Consider the following 19,825-nt stretch of genomic DNA (forward strand, 5'->3'; position numbering starts at 1 on the left):
TTGTAACTGGTATTTCAGAAGGTTAACTGCCAAAAAAAAAAAAAAAAGAAGGTTAACTGCCATATATCTACCTTCTAGTCAATTCTTTTTGTCAAATAAAGACTGATCCTAGACTACTGCACAAAAAAATACGGCCAAGAAAGTTAGATAAAAATTTACAACCTCTCACATTAACATCTTACCACCAAACTGGTGTTAAGACTATGAACAATAATCTGAAAACATCTGACAACCAAAACAGTTCATATTAATAAATATTCAGTGTCTATCATATGGCAGGTCCTGGGAATACAAGGAATAAAAAGCTTTCTGTTTGAACTTCAAAACTTAAAGCCCTATGATGAGGCAAACAATCAGAAAATGTCAATACACAATGATTAGTGTAAAAGAGAGGCATATACAGTGCTAAAGGAACACACTAGAAAGGCACTTGGTCTTGTGTGGAAGCAGAATGAAAGCTTCTTATAGAAGACAGTAATGAATGTGTACCTTAAAAGTTAAAAAGTGAGGAGAGGATGTAATCATTTTAAAGACATTGAAAAGAGCTACGTTTTTTTAAAGCCCATGAACTTTAAAGCATAGGAAATGAAGTCAACCTGGAGGAAATAACCTATTCTCAAGCTCTTCTGACTTGCAAATAAAATCAAGGTGGGTGAAAAAGACTGTTAGAAACAGATATTCTGAGAATCAGTGGTATAATTACTTTAATCAAAAAGAAATACAGGGAACACCTGAGTGGCTCAGGTCATGATCTCAGCGTCCTGGGATGGAGCCCTGCATTGGGCTCCCTATTCAGTAGGATGCCTGCTTCTCCCTCTCCCCCGCTGCTACTCTCCCTACTTGCACTCTCTCTTGTTTGCTCTGTCAAATATATAAATAAAATCTTTAAAAAATATATTTAAAAAAAATTTTTTAAAGGAAACATAGTTCATGAAACTGAAGCTGTGGGCTTGACAGTTTCTGGGTGCACAGAGTAGCAAAATAATTTATGTCCTGCATAGACTATCCTGTTCATTCAACATGACAGAGGAAACTGGAGTTAGGTTATTAGAACCAGAGCTGAATTCTCTCTCACGCAGAGAGTCTGCAAAAGGTGGCAAAACATTATTGTCTGGAGCTGTGGCTTTTCAGGAAAAGTGAGAGAAAGCTGACACAGACTGACAACTATAGGCCCTGAGTTAAAGAGCTGTTAGCATGGTCACTGGTTCTACAATATATCATTTTCCACAGAGCCCTGAGCTGCTACTTTAAGATCTAGTTCTGGACTGGGGGCTCCTAAAAGTCCCTGGGAACTAAGTGAATAAAGGCAGTCACAACATTTCTAGATGGAGAGAATTATGCATTCAAGAGAAATTAAATTCCTACTAGGATGAGCTTTTATCTAAAATGCCAAAACAAATAAAAAAGTAATGTTCAGCAAGCCATGCAAACAAATCAATAAAGAAATACATTTGCAGAAGGAGAAATAGATGTTGCTAGAACCTGATGAAACTGGGGAGGCTTAAAGGAGGTGAAAGAACAATGATCCAGAGTAGCAATAGGGAACAAGAACATCATCAATTCCACCTTCAGCTCAGAAAGCCATACAATAGGGATAGAGGAGAAAAAGATCCCTAAATGACAAATTATATATAATGTGCCAATTTGGTGTTTGACATTAAATAACAAACATATAATTGTAAGAAGTGCCACAAAAGATGGACAAAATATGCTATAAAAGTATATAACATAGGGAACACAGTTACCTACAGATTCGATATCATGGTTGTAACTAAATGATTCAAATTACAGAAAGCACATAGAATACAAAAGGCACTCAAATACTGGTTTTGTTCTTTCCCACCTCTAAAAATACTTGCTGTTCTAATGATCCCAGAAAAAAGCAAATTTAAAAATATTACATACAAATAATTATTTTAAATCAATTATAATACAACTAGTTATGAAAGAGATCATGGCTAGTCTTTGGACTTTATACCTTATATTAAAATATGAGGCCAGGGCCAAGAAAGCATTCCTGCATGGCTAGTATTATCTCACTAATCAAAACCAGTAACAACAGCAGCAGCAACAGCAAAAACCCCACAAGTTTAACAGTTTAAGACTCACTCTTAGGAAGTCATACTAAAATCACCTTTTCAATTCAATTAAAACATGTACTAAAGAGTAATATTATCAGGATAGCTTTATAAAAATTAAGTTCTATGACTAATATTCAGAAGGAAGAATGGGAGGAAGAAAGGAAAGCAGAACTGGCTGCCCACCCCAGATAGTACTTCCTGGTCAAGGAATCTGTTTTCTTTTACACGGATTCCTCAAATAGGGTTAAGCGAGTTCACTAAGTTGAATGACTAATCCTCAAGAGAATTTGGAACGGATTGATTCAACCTAGTAAAACACAGGATTTTATATTCCACATGCTACTATTCTGATCCTTAAAATACAAATCCTCTCCAGCTTTAAACTCTAAAAGGCTCACCATTACCTAAAAGATTAAGTAGAATCCCCCAGGCATGGCGTACAAATCCCTATGACCTACCTCTCCAGCCTACTCATCTTCCTATCACCTCTGCCTTAAAATTCATACTGGAAGAGCAGTATTTGTAATTATGTCCTTCCCTGCTCTTGCCATGCAGTTTTATTACATCACTGCTCCTCTGTTCATACTGTTCCCTCTGGTCGGAACACACCCCTCTCTCTTTTACCTACCTAATTATCCTTCAAGAGCTATTTCAATGGTCACTCCTTACCACACTTTTCCTTGTAAGTCTAGTTGGGCTAAGTACCTTCCTGTGCACCCACAGCCTCTCGTCACACCTGTAAAGTTCAACATTAAAAAAAAAATACATTTCTGCTTTTGGCTATGAAAAAGCTATCAGCAACCACCACCACTACCTGTTTTGAAGTCATGAGAACTGCTAGGACAACCAGGCTTTGCAGAACCAAGATTATGCAAAAGAGGTATATTTATCCCCTGATTTCAAAAGTCTGTGTTATGTCACTTAACTTTTACTAAAAACCTACCTTAGTATCTGAAAAAATCGGAAGTAGATTTTCACTTTTATGAAAAAGGTAAAAAGTAAAAATAGAATTCAGCATTTGTTTTGCAACAAGTTGTTACAGTGACGGCAGCACCCCCAGAGCAGCAAATCAGTACTGCCCATCTCCTTCCCCTAAAACTACACGCAGCACCTCAGCATCATGCCACCATGGCTTTGAACTGTCTATGAGCATCAGTGCTTTATCTTGATTTATTCTGTCCATCTGTTAGCAAGATGTGTCCTAAGGTATCAGAAAAGCCAAAGAGAGGGTCTGGGAATGTTCAAAAAGTTTCCCTTACAAATTCATAATTGCTACTTTGCTGTTACACCATTTCAGCTTAAGTTTTCACAGGAATGCTCTATTTTCAAATAATGAGGGAAACCTGTAATGAGAGGAGTCAACATTCTGTAGCTTTTCCTTCAGAGCACTTGCCCATCCTGAGTATGGCAAAAAGCTGAGAGTACGGGCAAAGAAACCTACAGAGCTTCAGAGACTTTCATAGGGGCTAAAGACAAAATCTGGAGACTTAAGGAGCCAAGTGGGGAGAGGAAGGGTCAGAGAACTGAATGTGACACTCAAGTAATTTTTCCAACTTCAGAATGAAATTCTGAAGTTGGAAAGGACAGGGATGTAATAAGCTAAGCAAAAGCCTCTGAAAAGCAAGAATGAGTTCTGTACCCTAATCAAGGTCTCAAGTTGAATCCTGGGCTGCACTCCAGGATGTGGGGCACACGACAGGCCAATGAAGTCATACCCAAGTGCAGCCCAGACTCCAATCAGCACCACCCCTCACTGGGTTACAGTGGTTCATCTCCTACTCGGTCGCCTAATAAAGAGAAGACTGAACCATTCTGCAGCAAGATAATATCTAGAACCTTTACAATTTTTCATAATGTTCAGCATTCAATTAAAAATTACTGGGCACACTAGAGAGTATAATGCTAAGCAAAGTCAGTCAGTCAGAGAGAGACAAATCTCATAGGATTTCACTCACATGTGGAATTTAAGAAACAAAACGAACAAAAGGGGGAAAATGAGACACAAACCAAGAAACAAACCCTTAATTAAAGACAACTGATGGTCATCAGAGGCGAGGTCGGGGGGCGGGGTGGGTACGATGGATGTAATAGGTGAAGGGGATTACCATTAAGGGGATTACCATTACTTACCATGATGAGCACTGTGTAATGAATAGAATTCTTCAATCACTATATTGTATACCTGAATCTAATACAATACTATGTTAACTATATTAGAATTAAAATTAAAAACATAATAAAAGATGGGAGGGGCAAGATGGTGGAAGAGTAAGGGTCCTCAACTCACCTGGCCCCACAAACTTACCTAGATAACTTTCAAAATATTCTGAACACCTACGAATTCGACCTGAGATTTAAAGAGAGAGCAGCTGGAATGCTACAGAGAGAAAATTTTTGCTTCTAACAAGGTAGGAAGGCAAAAAAAAAAGTGGGGGAAGGGCTCCGCGAGGACCCGGGCTAAAGCAGAGCTGCAAAAGCCTCCATGGCAGGAAAGCCCAGCCCAGGAGAAGCGGTAACTTTAAAAATCTATGCCGGAGTTTTCAGAAAGAAAAGTGCTTAGCCTAAGAGAAATCAGGCAGAGTCGCAGGGGAGACAGTGAAGCCTCAAGATTCCCGGAGTCACTGTAAGAGGAGGGGCACCTGGGAGAAAGCTCACTGCAAACCATGGACCAATCTTGGTAAAGGGCTGGAGTGGAGCTTTTCCGCCCTGCTGCCGCCATGGCGCCCATGAAAAAGCTTGTGGCAAAGGGGTAACTTCTGAGGTGCCTTTTTCCAAAAGGTATTTGAAATATCTCACCAAAAAATATTTGAAAAATAACCACTTCTGTGACTGGTTGCGCGTAGTTGCTAACAGCAAGGAGAGTTACGAGCTGCATTACTTCCATATTAAACAGAACGAGGAAGATGAGGATTAAAACTCATTTATCTCAAATACTTTGACTTCTTGAAGAAAACCTGGACCTCCCCCCTCCCCCGCCCCAAATAAAAAGAAAAAAGGTCTGGAGTGGAACAGCTCTCAGGGCGTTTGGGAGAAGCCAGTCGGTTAGGCAGGCTGGCTCTGGAGCTCCCTTTATTCTAGAGCCCTGCTCTAGAGGGAGGTAGCTGTGCCCCATTCCTCCCCCGTTTGGGAGGGGTGGCCCCCAGGGAGCACGGGTCCAGGGGTGCAGGGCTCTGGATCCCAGGGAGCTCAAACGGACAAAGCCAGCGATTCTGTATTCCCCCTGGGTCAGGTAGAGGCGGGGAGGGCGCAAGGCAGTGAGGACTCTCCTGCTACTGGGTGCCCCCAAGCTGTGCATGTCAGCACCCTTGTCCCAGAAGCATCTATGCCAGTGTAGACTGGGAGGTTGTAGTTAGTTACTCATGGGGAGCTGACTCCAGAGCTGGAGATCTGGTCGCTGCCATTGTTGGTTTTCCTCCTTGTGTCACCTTGTGCCTGGGAGGGGCGGGGCTGCCAGGGAACAGAGGCCTCACGGGATAAACAGCTCCCACTGAGCCCGGCACCTGGTAGGTGGGGGGCATCTCCACCCAGGTACACACACCTGAGAATCAGCACAGCAGGCCCCTCCTCCAGAAGACCAGCTGGGAGAACAGAAGAGCAAGTTCTGGAGCAGCGCTGGAAAGCTCCAAGACTGAGGGAAAATAGTATATAAAACTAGAGGGTCATTTCTTTTTTTTTTTTCCCATTAGGACTTGTTTTTATATCAGACTAAAAATTTCCAATATATTTTCCCTTTTCCCACCTTAACTAAAATATTTTACTACCTCTTCATTTTTAAGTTTTTCCTTTTTTGACTTTCATATTTCTACAATTATAGATCTTAGATATATTTTTCACTTCTGGATTCACTTCAACGTATTCAATTTAATTTTGGTAGATATATGAGATACAGGTTTTTGTTGTTTTTTTCTGCCTCGTTTTGTTTTACAATAAAGTTAGTACCTTCTAAAACACGACCAACACCCAGAACCAAGTGGAACACTGTGTTGGTTCATTTTGTGAGATTATATTCTCCCTTCCTTCCTCCTTTTTCTTGTTAATATTTTGGTGGTCAATGTTGGGGCTTTCTGTAAGTATTGCTGCTTTATATGAATTTGGGATTGAGCATCTTCTAACATACAAAACAAAATACACTCAGAACCAAGAGGATCATCCTCTAGGACCCCTCAGGTAGACCACATTCTCTCTCCACTACCACTTCCTCACCACCACCATCCGCCCCCCTTTTTTCTCTTCTTTACTTTTTATCTTTTTCTTCTTTGTTTTTAGCTTTTTATTTTTACTACTTTGTTCTAAAATTTGTTTTTCACTTTAGTGGTCCTTTTGTTTTATTTTGTTCTGTTACTTTTATTTTCCGGTCTCTGACCTGTTTGAAATGATCTAGGGTGTACTTTACTTAGGTCTTGGTTGATATTTTTGGCTCAGCCTGCTGATACAGCCACTCTGCACTGAACAAAATCACTAGAAGGAAGAATTCACCACAAAAGAAAGAACCGGAACATACTCTCTGCCACAGAGTTACAGAATTTGGATTTCAATATGATGTCAGAAATTCGATTCAGAAGTACAATTATAAAGCTACTGGTGGCTCAGGAAAAAAGCATTAAGGCCTTTAGTGACTTCCTTACTGCAGAATTGAGATCTAATCAGGCCAAAATTAAAAATAGATTAAATGAGATACAATCCAAACTGGATGTTCCAACTGCTAGAGCTAATGAGATAGAAGAGAGAGTCAGTGACACAGAAGACAAGTTGATGGAATGGAAGGAAGCTGAGGAAAAAAGAGAAAAATAATTAAGTGCCATGAGGAAAGGCTTAGGGAAATAAATGATAACCTCAGAAGGAAGAATCTATGTGTAATTGGGATTCCAGGAGAGGCTGAAAGAGAAAGAGGACCACAAAGTATATTTGAACAAATCATAGCTGAGAACGTTCCTAATCTGGGGAAAGAAACAGGCATTCAGATCCAGGAGATAAGAGAGGACCCACTTCCCCCAAAAATCAATAGAAACCATTCAACACCTCCACATTTAATAGTGAAACTTGCAAATTTCAAAGATAAAGAGAAAATTATTAAAGCAGGTCAAGACAAGTGATTCTTAACTTATATAGGGAGAAATATCAGATTAATAGCAGACCTCTCCACAGAGACCTGGCAGGCCAGAAAGGGCTGGGATGATGTATCTCGGGTACTAAATGGGAAGAACATGCAGCCAAGAATACTTTATCCAGCAAGGCTGTCATTCAGAATAGGAGAGATAAAGAACTTCCAAGATAGACAGAAACTGAGAGAATATGTGACTACCAAACTGGCTCTGCAAGAAATATTAAGGGGGGACCATCTAAAAAAAGAGGAAGCCCAAGGAAATAATCCACAAAAACAGGAACTGAATAGGTATTATGATGACACTAAACTCATATCTTTCAATAGTTACTCTGAACGTAAATAGTCTAAATGATCCCATCAAAAGATGCAGGGTTTCAGACTGGATAAAAAAGCAAGACCCACTTATCTATATGCTATCTGCAAGAGACTCATTTTAGATATAAGAACACCTCCAGCCTGAAAATGAAGGGGTGGAGAACCATTTACCATTCAAATGGTCCTCAAAAGAAAGCTCAGGTAGCAATCCTCATATCAGATAAATTAAAGTTTATACCAAAGACTGTAGTAAGAGATGAAGAGGGACACTATATCATACTTAAAGGGTCCATCCAATAAGAAGACCTAACAATCATGAGTATTTCTGCCCCTAATGTGGAAGCTGCCAAGTATATGAATCAATTAATAACCAAAGTAAAGAGATACTTAGATAATAACACACTAATAGTAGGAGACTTCAACACAGCACTTTCAGCAAATGACAGATATTCTAAGCAGAACATCACCAAAGAAACAAGGGCCTTAAATGATACACTGAACCAAATAGATTTCACAGATACATACAGAACTTTCCACCTGAATGCAACTGAATACACACATTCTTCTCAAGTACATATGGAACTTTCTCCAGAATAGACCACATATTGGGTCACAATTCAGATCTCAGCAAATACCAAAAGACTGGGATTGTCCCCTGCATATTTTCAGACCACAATGCTTTGAAACTAGAACTCAATCACAAGAAGAAATTTGGAAGAAACTCAAATACATGGAGGTTAAAGAGCATCCTACTAAAAAATGAATGGGTCAACCAGGAAATTAGAGAAAAATTAAAAAGATTCATGGAAATTAATGAAAATGAAGATACAACCGTTCAAAATCTTGCAAAAGGGAAATGCATCACAATACAAGCCTCCCTCAAAAAATTGGAAAAAACTCAAATACATAAGCTACCCTCTCACCTAAAGGAACTGGAGAAAGAACACCAAATAAATTCTACCCTAAACAGAAGAGAGATAATAAAGATTCAAGGAGAACTCAATGAAACAGAGACTAGAACTATAAAACAGATCAACAAACCAGGAGTTGGTTCTTTTAAAGAATTAATAAGATAGAAAAATCCCTAGCCAGCCTTATTAAAAAGAAAAAAGACTCAAATTAAAAAATCACAAATCAAAGAGGAACGATCACAACTAATACCAGGGAAATACAAACTATTTTATTTATTTATTTTTTTAATTTATTTTTTATTGGTGTTCAATTTACTAACATACCAAATAATCCCCAGTGCCCGTCACCCATTCACTCCCACCCCCCGCCCTCCTCCCCTTCTACCACCCCTAGTTCGTTTCCCAGAGTTAGCAGTCTTTACGTTCTGTCTCCCTTTCTGATATTTCCCACACATTTCTTCTCCCTTCCCTTATATTCCCTTTCACTATTATTTATATTCCCCAAATGAATGAGAACATATAATGTTTGTCCTTCTCCGACTGACTTACTTCACTCAGCTACTAACTATTTTAAAAATCATTTGAGCCGCTATATGCCAACAAATTAGGCAATCTAGAAGAAATGGATGCATTTCTGGAAAAACCACAAGTTACCAAACTGGAACAGGAACAAATAGAAAACCTGAACAGGCCAATAATCAGGAAACTGAAGCAGTCATCAAAAACCTCCCAAGACACAAAAGGTCCAGGGCCAGATGGCTTCCCAGGGGAATTCTATCAAACGTTTAAAGAAGAAACAATACCTAAACTATCAAAGCTGTTTCAAAGGATAGAAAGGGAGGGAATACTTCCAAACTTGTTTTACGAGGCACCATTACCTTGATTCCAAAACCAGACAAAGGCCCCATCGAAAAGGAGAACTACAGACCAAGATCCCTGATGAACATGGATGCAAAAATTCTCACCAAGGTGCTAGTCAATAGGATCCAACAGTACATTAAGAAGATTATTAACCATGACCAAGTAGGATTTATCCCTGGGATGCAAGGGTGGTTCAACATTCATAAAACAATCAAAGTGATAGATCATATCAACAAGAGAAAAAACAAGAATCCTAGGATCATTTCAATAGATGCAGAGAAAGCATTTGACAAAAGACAGCATTCTTTCCTGATCAAAATTCTTCAGAGTAGGGACAGAGGGAACATACCTCAGCATCTTAAAAGCCATCTACAAAAAGCCCACAGCGAATATCATTCTCAATGGGGAAAAACTGAGAGCCTTTCCCCTAAGATCAGGAACACAACAGGGATGTCTACTCTCACCACTGTTATTCAAAATAGTACTAGAAGTCCTAGCCTCAGCAACTAGGCAACAAAAAGAAAGAAAAGGCAATCAAATTGGCAAAGAAGAAGTCAAACTCTCCCTCTTCACAGATGACATGATACTGTACATAGAAAACCCAAGACTCCACCCCAAGATTGCCAGAACTCATACAGCAATTCGGCAGTATGGCAGGATACAAAATCAATGCCCAGAAATCAGTGGCATTTCTATACACTAACGATGAGACTGAAGAAAGAGAAATTAAGGAGTCAATCCCATTGACAATTGCACCCAAAAGCATAAGATACCTACGAATAAACCTAACCAAAGAGGTAAAGGATCTATACCCTAAAACCTATAGAACACTTCTGAAAGAAACTGAGGAAGACACAAAGAAATGGAAAAATATTCCATGCTCATAGATTGGAAGAATTCATACTGTGAAAATGTCTATGCTACCCAGGGCAATTTACAGGTTCAATGCAATCCTTATCAAAATATCATGGACTTTCTTCACAGAGTTGGAACAAATAAACTTAAGATTTGTATTGAATCAGAAAAGACCCCGAATAGCCAGGGGCATACTGAAAAAGAAAACCGATGCCAGGGCATCACAATGCCAGATTTCAAGCTGTGTTACAAAGCTGTGATCATCAAGACAATATGATACTGGTACAAAAACACTCAGATCAATGGAACAGAATAGAGAACCCAGAAATGGGCCCTCAACTCTACAATCAACTAATATTCGACAAACCAGGAAAGAATATCCATTGGAAAAAGGACAGTCTCTTCAATAAATGGTGTTCGGAAAATTGGACAGCCACATGCAGAAGAATGAAACTAGACCGTTCTCTTATACCAAACACAAAGATAAATCTCAAAATGGTTGAAAGATCTAAATGTGAGACAAGAATCCATCAAAATCCTAGAAGAGAACATAGGCAACAACCTTTTTAACTTAGCCACAACAACTTCTTGCAAGACACATCTATGAAGGCAAGGGAAACAAAAGCAAAAATGAACAACTGGGATTTAATCAGGATAAAAAGCTTCTGCACAGCAGGAGAAACAGTCAATAAAAGTAAAAGACAACCTACAGAATGGAAGAAGATACCTGCAAATGACACATCAGATAAAGGGCTAGTATCCAAGATCTATAAAGAACTTATCAAACTCAACACCTAAGAAACAAAAAAAATCCAATCATGAAATAGGTAGAAGACATGAACACACATTTCTCCAAAGACAACATATACATGGCCAACAAGCACATGAGAAAATGCTCCGCATCACTTGCCATCAGGGAAGTACAAATCAAAACCGCAATGAGATACCACCTCACACCAGTGAGAATGGTGAAAATTAACAAGACAGGAACCAACAAATGTTGGAGAGGATGTGGAGAAAGGGGAACCCTCTTGCACTGTTGGTGGGACTGTGAACTGGTGCAGCCACTCTGGAAAACTGTGTGGAGGTTCCTCAAAGAGTTAAAAATAGACCTGCCCTATGACCCAGCAATTGCACTACTGGGGATTTACCACAAAGAGATGTAGTGAAACGCCGGGACACCTGCACCCCAATGTTCATAGCAGCAATGTCCACAATAACCAAACTGTGGAAGGAGCCACGATGTCCTTCCACAGATGAATGGATAAAGAAGATGTAGTCTATATATACAATGGAATATTAATCATTAAAAGGACAAATACCCATTTTCTTTGACGTGGATGGAAGTAGAGGGTATTACGCTGAGTGAAGTCAATTGGAGAAGGGAAATCATATGGCTTCACTCATACGGGGAATATCAGAAATAGTGAAAGGGACCATAAGGGAAGGGTGGGGGAACTGAAAGGGAAAAATTAGAGAGACAAACCATGAGAGCCTCCTAACTCTGGGAAACAAAGGGTTGCAGAAGGCGAGGCGAGGGGTTGGGGTAACTGGGTGATGGGCAATGAGGAGGGTACTTGATGGATGAACACTGGGTGTTATACTATACGTTGGCAAATCGAACTTCAATAGAAACAAAACAAATCAACAACAACAAAAAGACCTAAAAATTAACCAGGCATGACAAAAGAACTAAGTGACCAAAAACCAAGAGAAAAAAACAAACAAACAAACAAACAAAAAAAAACGACCTAGATCTTTGAATACCAGAAAAGGACTTAACATATAACACAAGAAAAGTGGGAAAAGAGATGAAAAGATGAAGAATTTCACTAAAGACAAGATACCTATAAAAAAATCTAAAAAGAAATTATAAAACTGAAAAACATAGTAATGCAATTAAGAATCCAATATGTGGATCCAACAATAAATCAGACATAGTTGGAAAATTACACTTTGAGGGAAACTTAGTTTTAAATGTATATATTAAAGCATAAGAAGTGGAAAATCAATTATTTAAGCATTGACCACAAGATAAAAACAAATTACACTAAACAAAAGCAGATAAAGAAAATAAGAGCAAAACTTAAAAAGAAGGCAAATGTACAACTGGGAAAAAACTAAGGAAATGAAAACTAAGGTTCATAGTGATAAACTTTTTTAATTTAAAGAGGTATTATAAATAACTTTACAAAAATAACTTAACAATTTAGATGAAATAAATTCCTTAAAAAACAATTTACTGAAACTGAAATAAGATTTAAATAAAGACCTGATTAGTCTCACATTTACCAAGAAATTGAATTATTAAATACTTTCCCACAAATAAATCTCTAGGCATGACAGTGGAACCTTCCTACACTTGAGAAAGAAGTAACAACCCAAACAAACAGAAAGAAAGCTTTTTAAAGAAAGCAGGAATGTTTCCTAACTCATTTTACAAAGCCAGCATACTTTATTATGAAAACCTGACAAAGGACAAACCAATCTCACCCATGAAGGCAATTGCAAAAATCCTAAGCAAAATGTTAACAAAATCCAATGATGTAAAAAATGTGACACCTATTTATAGAAAGAAATCTCTTGACAAACTAAGGCAGATAATCTGATAAAGATGATCTAAGAAATATATAACAAATATTATACATGATGGTAAAATGCTGAAAACTTCCCCCTCAAACTAAAACTGAGACAAGGACACCTGTTACCAGCATTTATGGGGTTCTGGAGGCCCTCGCTAATTCTATAAAACAAGAAAAATAAAAAGTATTATGAACTGGAAAGGAAGAAATAAAACAATGATTATTCACAGTTAACATGTCTACGTGTAATATACAGAAAATACAAAAGATTCTGGAAGCTAATTTAGTATAGTCAATATATAAAAATATTTTATTTCCATATACCAGTTTATAGAAACAGCATATTAAAAAAATGAAAAATCTAAATAAAAATTAAAATTAAAAAATGAAAAATCTATAATACTATTTCTAATAACCTCAGTAAGATTCAAATATCTAGTAATAAACCTAAACTACCAAATATTATAAATCAAACTGACGACCAGGGCTCTAGGGTACTTCAATCAGTTAAGTGTCTGACTCTTGATTTCAGCTCAAGTTATCATCTCAGGGTCATGGGATCAAGCCCCACAATGGGCTCCAACCTCAAGAGGGAGTCTTCTTGTCCCTCTTCCTCTGCTCCTCTTCTCTCTTCTCTCTCTCAAATAAATAAATAAAATATTTTTTTTAAAAAAAAGGAAAAGGAAGGAAACTGAAGACCAACTTTAAAGAAAATGGAGAAATATTCTATGTTCATTAATTGGAAGGCTCATATAAACATGTCAATTCTCCCCAAATTGACTGACAGATTCAATAATCCCATTTTTAAATGACAAGTATATTGTAAAATATATATGAAAGAGCAAGGGGCTAAGAATAACCAAGACAATCCTGAAAAAGAGAACAAAATTTATGCCTAAACACTTATGATAATGCTATAATAATTAAGGCAGTATGGTTATGTAAAGAGTGGCAAATGGTCCGATGACAAGAGGCAAGAAACAGACACACAAATATACTCACAGGTTTACAGTAGTCGCTTGATTTATTACAGAAGTGCACTTCAGGGAAGTGGGGAAAAGTGTCTTTTTAATAAATGGTGTTGGTTCTCTGTATGAAGAAAAATGATGGATTTCTACTTCACACCATAGCCGCCCCCCCCAAAAAAAAATCTCAACTGGAATATAAATCTAAATGCATGCAAAGGATGAAACGATCAACTTTGCAGAAGAAAACACAAGGGAGTATCTTCACTACATCGATTAGACAAATACTTCTTTAAAAAAGGAAAAAAAATTGATAATTTGGTCATTAAAAATAAAGAACTTCTTTCTATTCATGAAAGTCAACACAGTTGAAGACGTGTAATGCACCGTCTGCAAACAAAAGAACTCCTATAAAACAATTAACAAAAATAGAGACAACTCAGTATAAACCCAGATGGAAGATGTGAATAGACATTTTACCAAAAGAGTAAATCTAATGGCCAATAAACATATGAAAAGCTGAACTTCCTTAGTTATTCAAGAAAAGCAAATTAAACCCAATGTGATACTATAATACACTTTCCAGAATAACTACAATGAAAAGACAATACTAAGGTTGAGAAGGATGTAGAGCAACTTGAGACTTTCATACTCTGCTAGAAGGGGTAAAAAAAAATAAAATTTAAAAACCCATGGGATAATAGTGGTATAACAACTCTGGAACAATTGGTGGTTATGCACTAAAACTGATATACACATATTCTAGGTTCTAGCAATTGCATCCCTAGAAATATACCCCCCCCACACACACACAAAATGCACATATGTGCATGCACAAGAAGAGGACTTTCCCACTGAGACATGCACAAGAAGATGTCACAAATGACCATCAATAGAAGCGATAAATTCAAAGAATTATACATGGCAATGAGAATAAATTAATTATGGCTACACGAAGCAACATAGATGAATCTTACAGAAAAAATATTAAATAAGAGGCCAGTATATACTCTATGATTCAATATACATGTGTGTGAAATTCAAAACCAGGAAAAATTAATCTGTGATATTAGGACAGTGTTTTCTTGGTGTAGGGGAGTAGATGGTAGTAACTGCAAGAGGACAGAAAGAGCCTTCTGCAAATATAGTGGTATATTTTACAGTTGTACACTTACAATCTATGTACTTTTCTGTACATTACACCTCAAGAAACTGTTTAAGAAAATAAAAAAGAGAAACCATCCTGCAGGGTAAATAGATTTATTTATTTACCAAATCCGCAGTATACAAAAATGACAGAAGTCAACATATTAGATAACAATCATAATTTTAAAGCTAGAAAAATGGGTCAGAATCAACAATTTTAAATTTAATAATAACACCATACCCAGGTCAAAACCTAAAAAGTACATATAGCACAAAGGAAACTTTGCTTAAAACTTGAGGCAACAAGGTTTTAAAAACAAGTTCAGTAAGCCAACATGACATTGCTGCCAAAACAATAATAAAATTTGGGGCTAGTTCAACAAAATTATCAAGCCAAGATAAAGCGAGGTAATAGTTTCACTTCATTGCTCATTAATGACTACAAATGAAATGTCACAACTTAAATGCTAAAAAGAGTGTATCTAAGAAAAAAAAATCTAGGGCAGTAAAAGAGAAATCTTGTCAATGGTTAAAAAACAAGGGATGTTCAATCGGAAAAGAGAGGACTTTGTGGGCCTAACACATCTTTGAGTAGGTAAAGGGCTACCATTTAAAGATTTATTCTGTATTGCACCAGTGGACAAAACTAGAATATGTGGCCACTAGAAAGAAGCAGTTTTCCAGTTAAATTTAGGAAAATCTTTCCATAATTTATAGTTTTCCTACAGTAGAATGGACAAAGTAACCAAAGTAGAGAATTGCTCATCAGAGAGAGATGTTAGAAGAAGTCTTCTACTGTGTGGTTAGAGTAAATCGGTGTCTTCCAAAACTAATGCATATTAATAAAAAAGGGCAGCTTTTTTTTTTTTTTTTTTTTTTGAGATTTTATTTATTTATTCATGAGAGACACAGGCAGTGGAAGAAGCAGGCTCCATGCAGGGAGCCCAACATGGGACTTGATCCCAGGTCTCCAGGACAACGCCCTGGGCTGAAGACAGCGCTAAACCGCTGAGCCACTTGGGCTGCCCGGCAGCTTTTTAAAATACAAATTTCCACAATTGCCACAACCTAACAGGTCTGGATGAGGCGTGGAATCTCTGTAAGAAGCCTCCTGAGTGATTCTGATGCCCTCAGTAGCCCAGAGGCTTGAGATCCTGTATTCCGAAACCACATAATTGGCCTTCAAGATTCCTTAGAGTTCTAATGAAACCATCTGATGGTTTCTTTCTAATGAAAACCATCTTTTTTTTTTTTTTAAAGATTTTTTTAAAAATATTTATTTATTTATTTATTTATTTATTTATTTATTTATTTATTTATTCATAGAGACACAGCTAGAGAGAGAGAGGCAGAGACACAGGCAGAGGGAGAAGCAGGCACCATGCAGGGAGCCTGATGTGGGACTCGATCCCGGGTCTCCAGGATCAAACCCCGGGCTGCAGGCGGCGCCTAACCGCTGCGCCACCGGGGCTGCCCTGAAAACCATCTTAATAGCTTGAAACAGAGTTTTACTTTTGCAAATCAAAAGCACCTTAGGCAAAACATAGAGTATCTTTTTCTTTTCTTAAAGATTTTATTTATTTATTCATGAGAGACACAGAGAGAGGCAGAGATATAGGCAGAGGGAGAAGCAGGCTCCTCAAGGCAGCCCCATGTGGGACTAGATCCGGAGACTCCAGGACCATGCCCTGAGCGGAAGGCAGAGGCTCCACCGCTGAGTCACCCAGGCATCCCAAACATAGAATATCTTCAAAGTGTATGTCACTTTGACAAGCCTTCAATTTTTTCTCCCAAATCCATATAATAAAAATCCTGTGTACCTGAAAGCACTACTATATCAAAGAACTTATCTAACCTGGACTAATTATAAAGAAATGGTAACGTTCACTTAACAGATGTTTACTGGAAGTTTATTATATGCCAGTAAACAAAAATGATACAACCCAATCCCAAGGGAACTCACCATCAAATCATCAGGAAATTATAATACTGTGTGTTATCATAAAGGAAGTAGAGTGCACTGTGGGAGCACCCAGAAAGGGAGAGATAAGTATGCAATATTCTTGTGTGACCTCTCTGTCCTAAACCTGAAGGGGGGGGGAGATACAAATTAAAAGAGAATTGGAAGAGAATGATCCAAAGGAAGAGCTTAGGTAGAGAAAGAAAGATAAGGAAACTGAAGGAAAGAAGAGAAGCCTAACAGAAAGCTTTAAAACATTTTACTTTCCATTTTTACAAGCCCTTAAAAAAATATTCGGAAAGCTAGAGAAGTATGTATATGGCTTAAGGACAAGACTTTTTTTTTCTGCAAGCAATCAAGGAGGGAAATCATGGTTAGAAGCAATAGTGGAAAGAGAAATAGAAAAGCCAGTCTTGCAAAGTGGCAAAAGAAAATAAAGAAATTAGAACTAAAATAGGAAAGTAATAGACAACTGTCCTTGGGGTTTATTGTAGCAAGCGGTTTGACCTCCTACAGCTTTTTACTCTCATCCCAATCTTATCCCCATCAGAACAAACCCACCCACATTTTTCAGAATTAACTTTGGCTTCTACTTGACATTACTAAAGGCAAACCCTTAAGGAGATCCTTCTTGGAAACTGTAATACTGTTCTATTCTCTGGTATTAACTCAGTAATATTTGTTAAATCACCAACAGAAATAGGCCAGATTAAGTGATAATATAGCAATGTACTATAATCTTGGTAGAGTATCACCTTCAAAGACCATGTTGTAAAAGAATATTATCATTGGTTACATGCTGACTCAAGAAGAAGAAAGAAAGAAATGGTTCTTTAAGCCAGCTCTGTCTTAAAGCTTTGAAGCTTACCAGAATATCAGAACATAAGGGTAGGAATTTCTATTTTTCTCACTGGTATATATATCCCCAATGTGTAGATGTGCTCAGAAGATAGCAGATACTTAATGAACATTTACTAAATGATTGAATTTCCAAGTAATCTAAAAAATCACACAAACATAGAAAAATAAAAACTGAAAAACAAAGTATAATGGAAAGACAACTACCCCAGGCTCAAATTATACCTCTACTAAAGTCTTGAGCAAAGTGGGAGGGACTACTACCTATTTCAAAGGATATAATAAGATAGTAAATGTGATAGCATATGTAAATGCTCCTAACTTAAAAGATATTCACTCAGGTTAACTAATTTTCAATCTGCTAAATGACAAGTAAGTAACAGTAAATGCAAAACATATTTCATCAGCTTATGAGAAAGAATGACAGAATAGGTTAGTAGAAAATGCATAGATTTCAATAACCTATGAAAAAAGGTTAACCTAAACCAAAGAAGGAATTTAGATATTTGCTATTCATTTACCTATAAATCAAAAGTCAAAATTTTCTTGACCACTATTCTTTATCCCAAATACAGTGCTAGGTACTAGGGATTAAAAAGAGCTTATACAATAAGCTTTGGGAGTGCATAAACTTGTTATTTGTCAAAAGTAACACTGATAGGATTATATGACAGAAGCATAAAGATTTCTGAAAGTTCATAGAGTTAACAATAATTGAGAGGTAGGCCAGCTATCTCCCTAGAATTGTCCAACACTGGCATTACCTTAGTAGCTTACTTGAACTTGTTATAAATATGCAAGACAGACAGAACAATTTTTTGTTTACTAAAGATAATTTCAACTTCCATAGCTAAATATATATCTAAAAAAAAAAGTTTACTACCATTAGTACTGGACTACAAAAAGAGAACACATTTATCTCCTAAGGCTGTAACTCAGATAACAAAATAAGCAAACAAACCCCAAAAATTCATTCTTGTTTGTTTCAGAATGAAACAAGGAGAAGCTTCTCAAATAAAGAATAGAACATATCCTTTAATGGTATATATTTCTCCAATGCGGTGTCAAGATATCACTATATGACAGTAGGTCGCTTATTTCTAAAAGAAGTCATCTATCTAGAGTGATAAGAAAAATTACCTGATTTGTAGGCATTTTTGGCACATTCACCTTCCACATCTGGGCTTCCCTAGAGATTGCCTTTTCCAAGAGGAAAGACAATCTCTGGTTTTCCAAAGGCCCTGGAAACTTCATGATATCCTTTGGATCTGCCTGCCTCCCAGCCTGATGTAGCTACCTATAAAATCAAACATAAAAAAATGCTTTTTTCTTTAATTATAAAATACATGTGGCATGGCATTAATATGTTGGTTCTCATTAAGCAAGTCATAAAACAAAATAAGAATGTTATGAGGCAGTATAGGATTTTACAGCTCTTTAAAACATCATATATTAAAATGTTACAATAATAATCAGTTACCTAAATATATTTGCTTTAAATTTGAAACTCAGTTGTAAAGAGAATAAAAACATGAACCATATAATTGATAGAACTTATAGACTCTGATGAAAATACATTATTAAGTCTCACACTATGTCAACAAATTTTAAATCGTGGGCTTTTTATACTAGCAATTCTTAGTAGTTGTCCCAAATATTCCTCTTAAAAACCTAATCAGATACTAACCTTTTCCTTCATTAAAAAAAATTACATCCATTACATTACATTAAATCCCACCCATTCCCATATAATCAGTATAAAACCATCTTTCTTTGTGCTTTCAATACAGCATCCACTAGCTACACATATGGCTATATTAGAACTGAATAAAGTTAAAATACAATTCCTCAGTCACACTAGCCCCATTTCAAATGCTCAATAGCCATGTGTGATTAGTAGACACTGCATCAGATAGAAACGTTCCTTTTCTTCACTATTACTGCAAAAAGTTCTACTGGAGAGTGTTGATCTAGAAAACTCAACAATAAGGTGAAGGGCCCTCTAAAATGAGCAAGTCTAAAGGGCAGGCTATCTAGATCGCTGCGGTACAACTGAAGTCCAGGAGAGATGTCCTCTGGTTTAAAAAAAAAAAAAAGAAGAAGAAAGAAGAAGAAAGAAGAAGAAGAAGAAAAACTAGAGATTTGAGAGGTACAACCATGTGTAGAAAATTGGATCGAGAAGCTGAA

General features: G+C 37.1%; 1 protein-coding gene across 8 annotated transcripts in view; it reads right to left on the minus strand.

Moving 5' to 3' along the window:
• The window catches only part of CCNI (cyclin I), a 40,907-nt gene that overhangs the window by 14,054 nt on the left and 7,028 nt on the right, over positions 1–19,825 (minus strand). For 3 of the 8 annotated variants that reach the window (XM_077882589.1, XM_077882591.1, XM_077882590.1), the window contains 2 exons: positions 18,779–18,935; positions 5,620–5,709 (listed from right to left, as the gene is read on the minus strand). The exons of 2 other annotated variants lie outside the window; for them this stretch is intronic. In XM_077882589.1, coding sequence (XP_077738715.1) covers positions 5,620–5,709; positions 18,779–18,892 — 204 coding nt within the window. In that variant the 5' untranslated portion in view covers positions 18,893–18,935. Of the gene's footprint in view, positions 1–5,619; positions 5,710–18,778; positions 18,936–19,825 lie in introns of those variants that run through there. 3 more of the 8 variants (XM_077882594.1, XM_077882592.1, XM_077882596.1) reach the window with 1 other exon arrangement.

The sequence above is a fragment of the Canis aureus genome, chromosome 33, assembly GCF_053574225.1.
Source record: "Canis aureus isolate CA01 chromosome 33, VMU_Caureus_v.1.0, whole genome shotgun sequence".
NCBI lineage: Eukaryota > Metazoa > Chordata > Mammalia > Carnivora > Canidae > Canis > Canis aureus.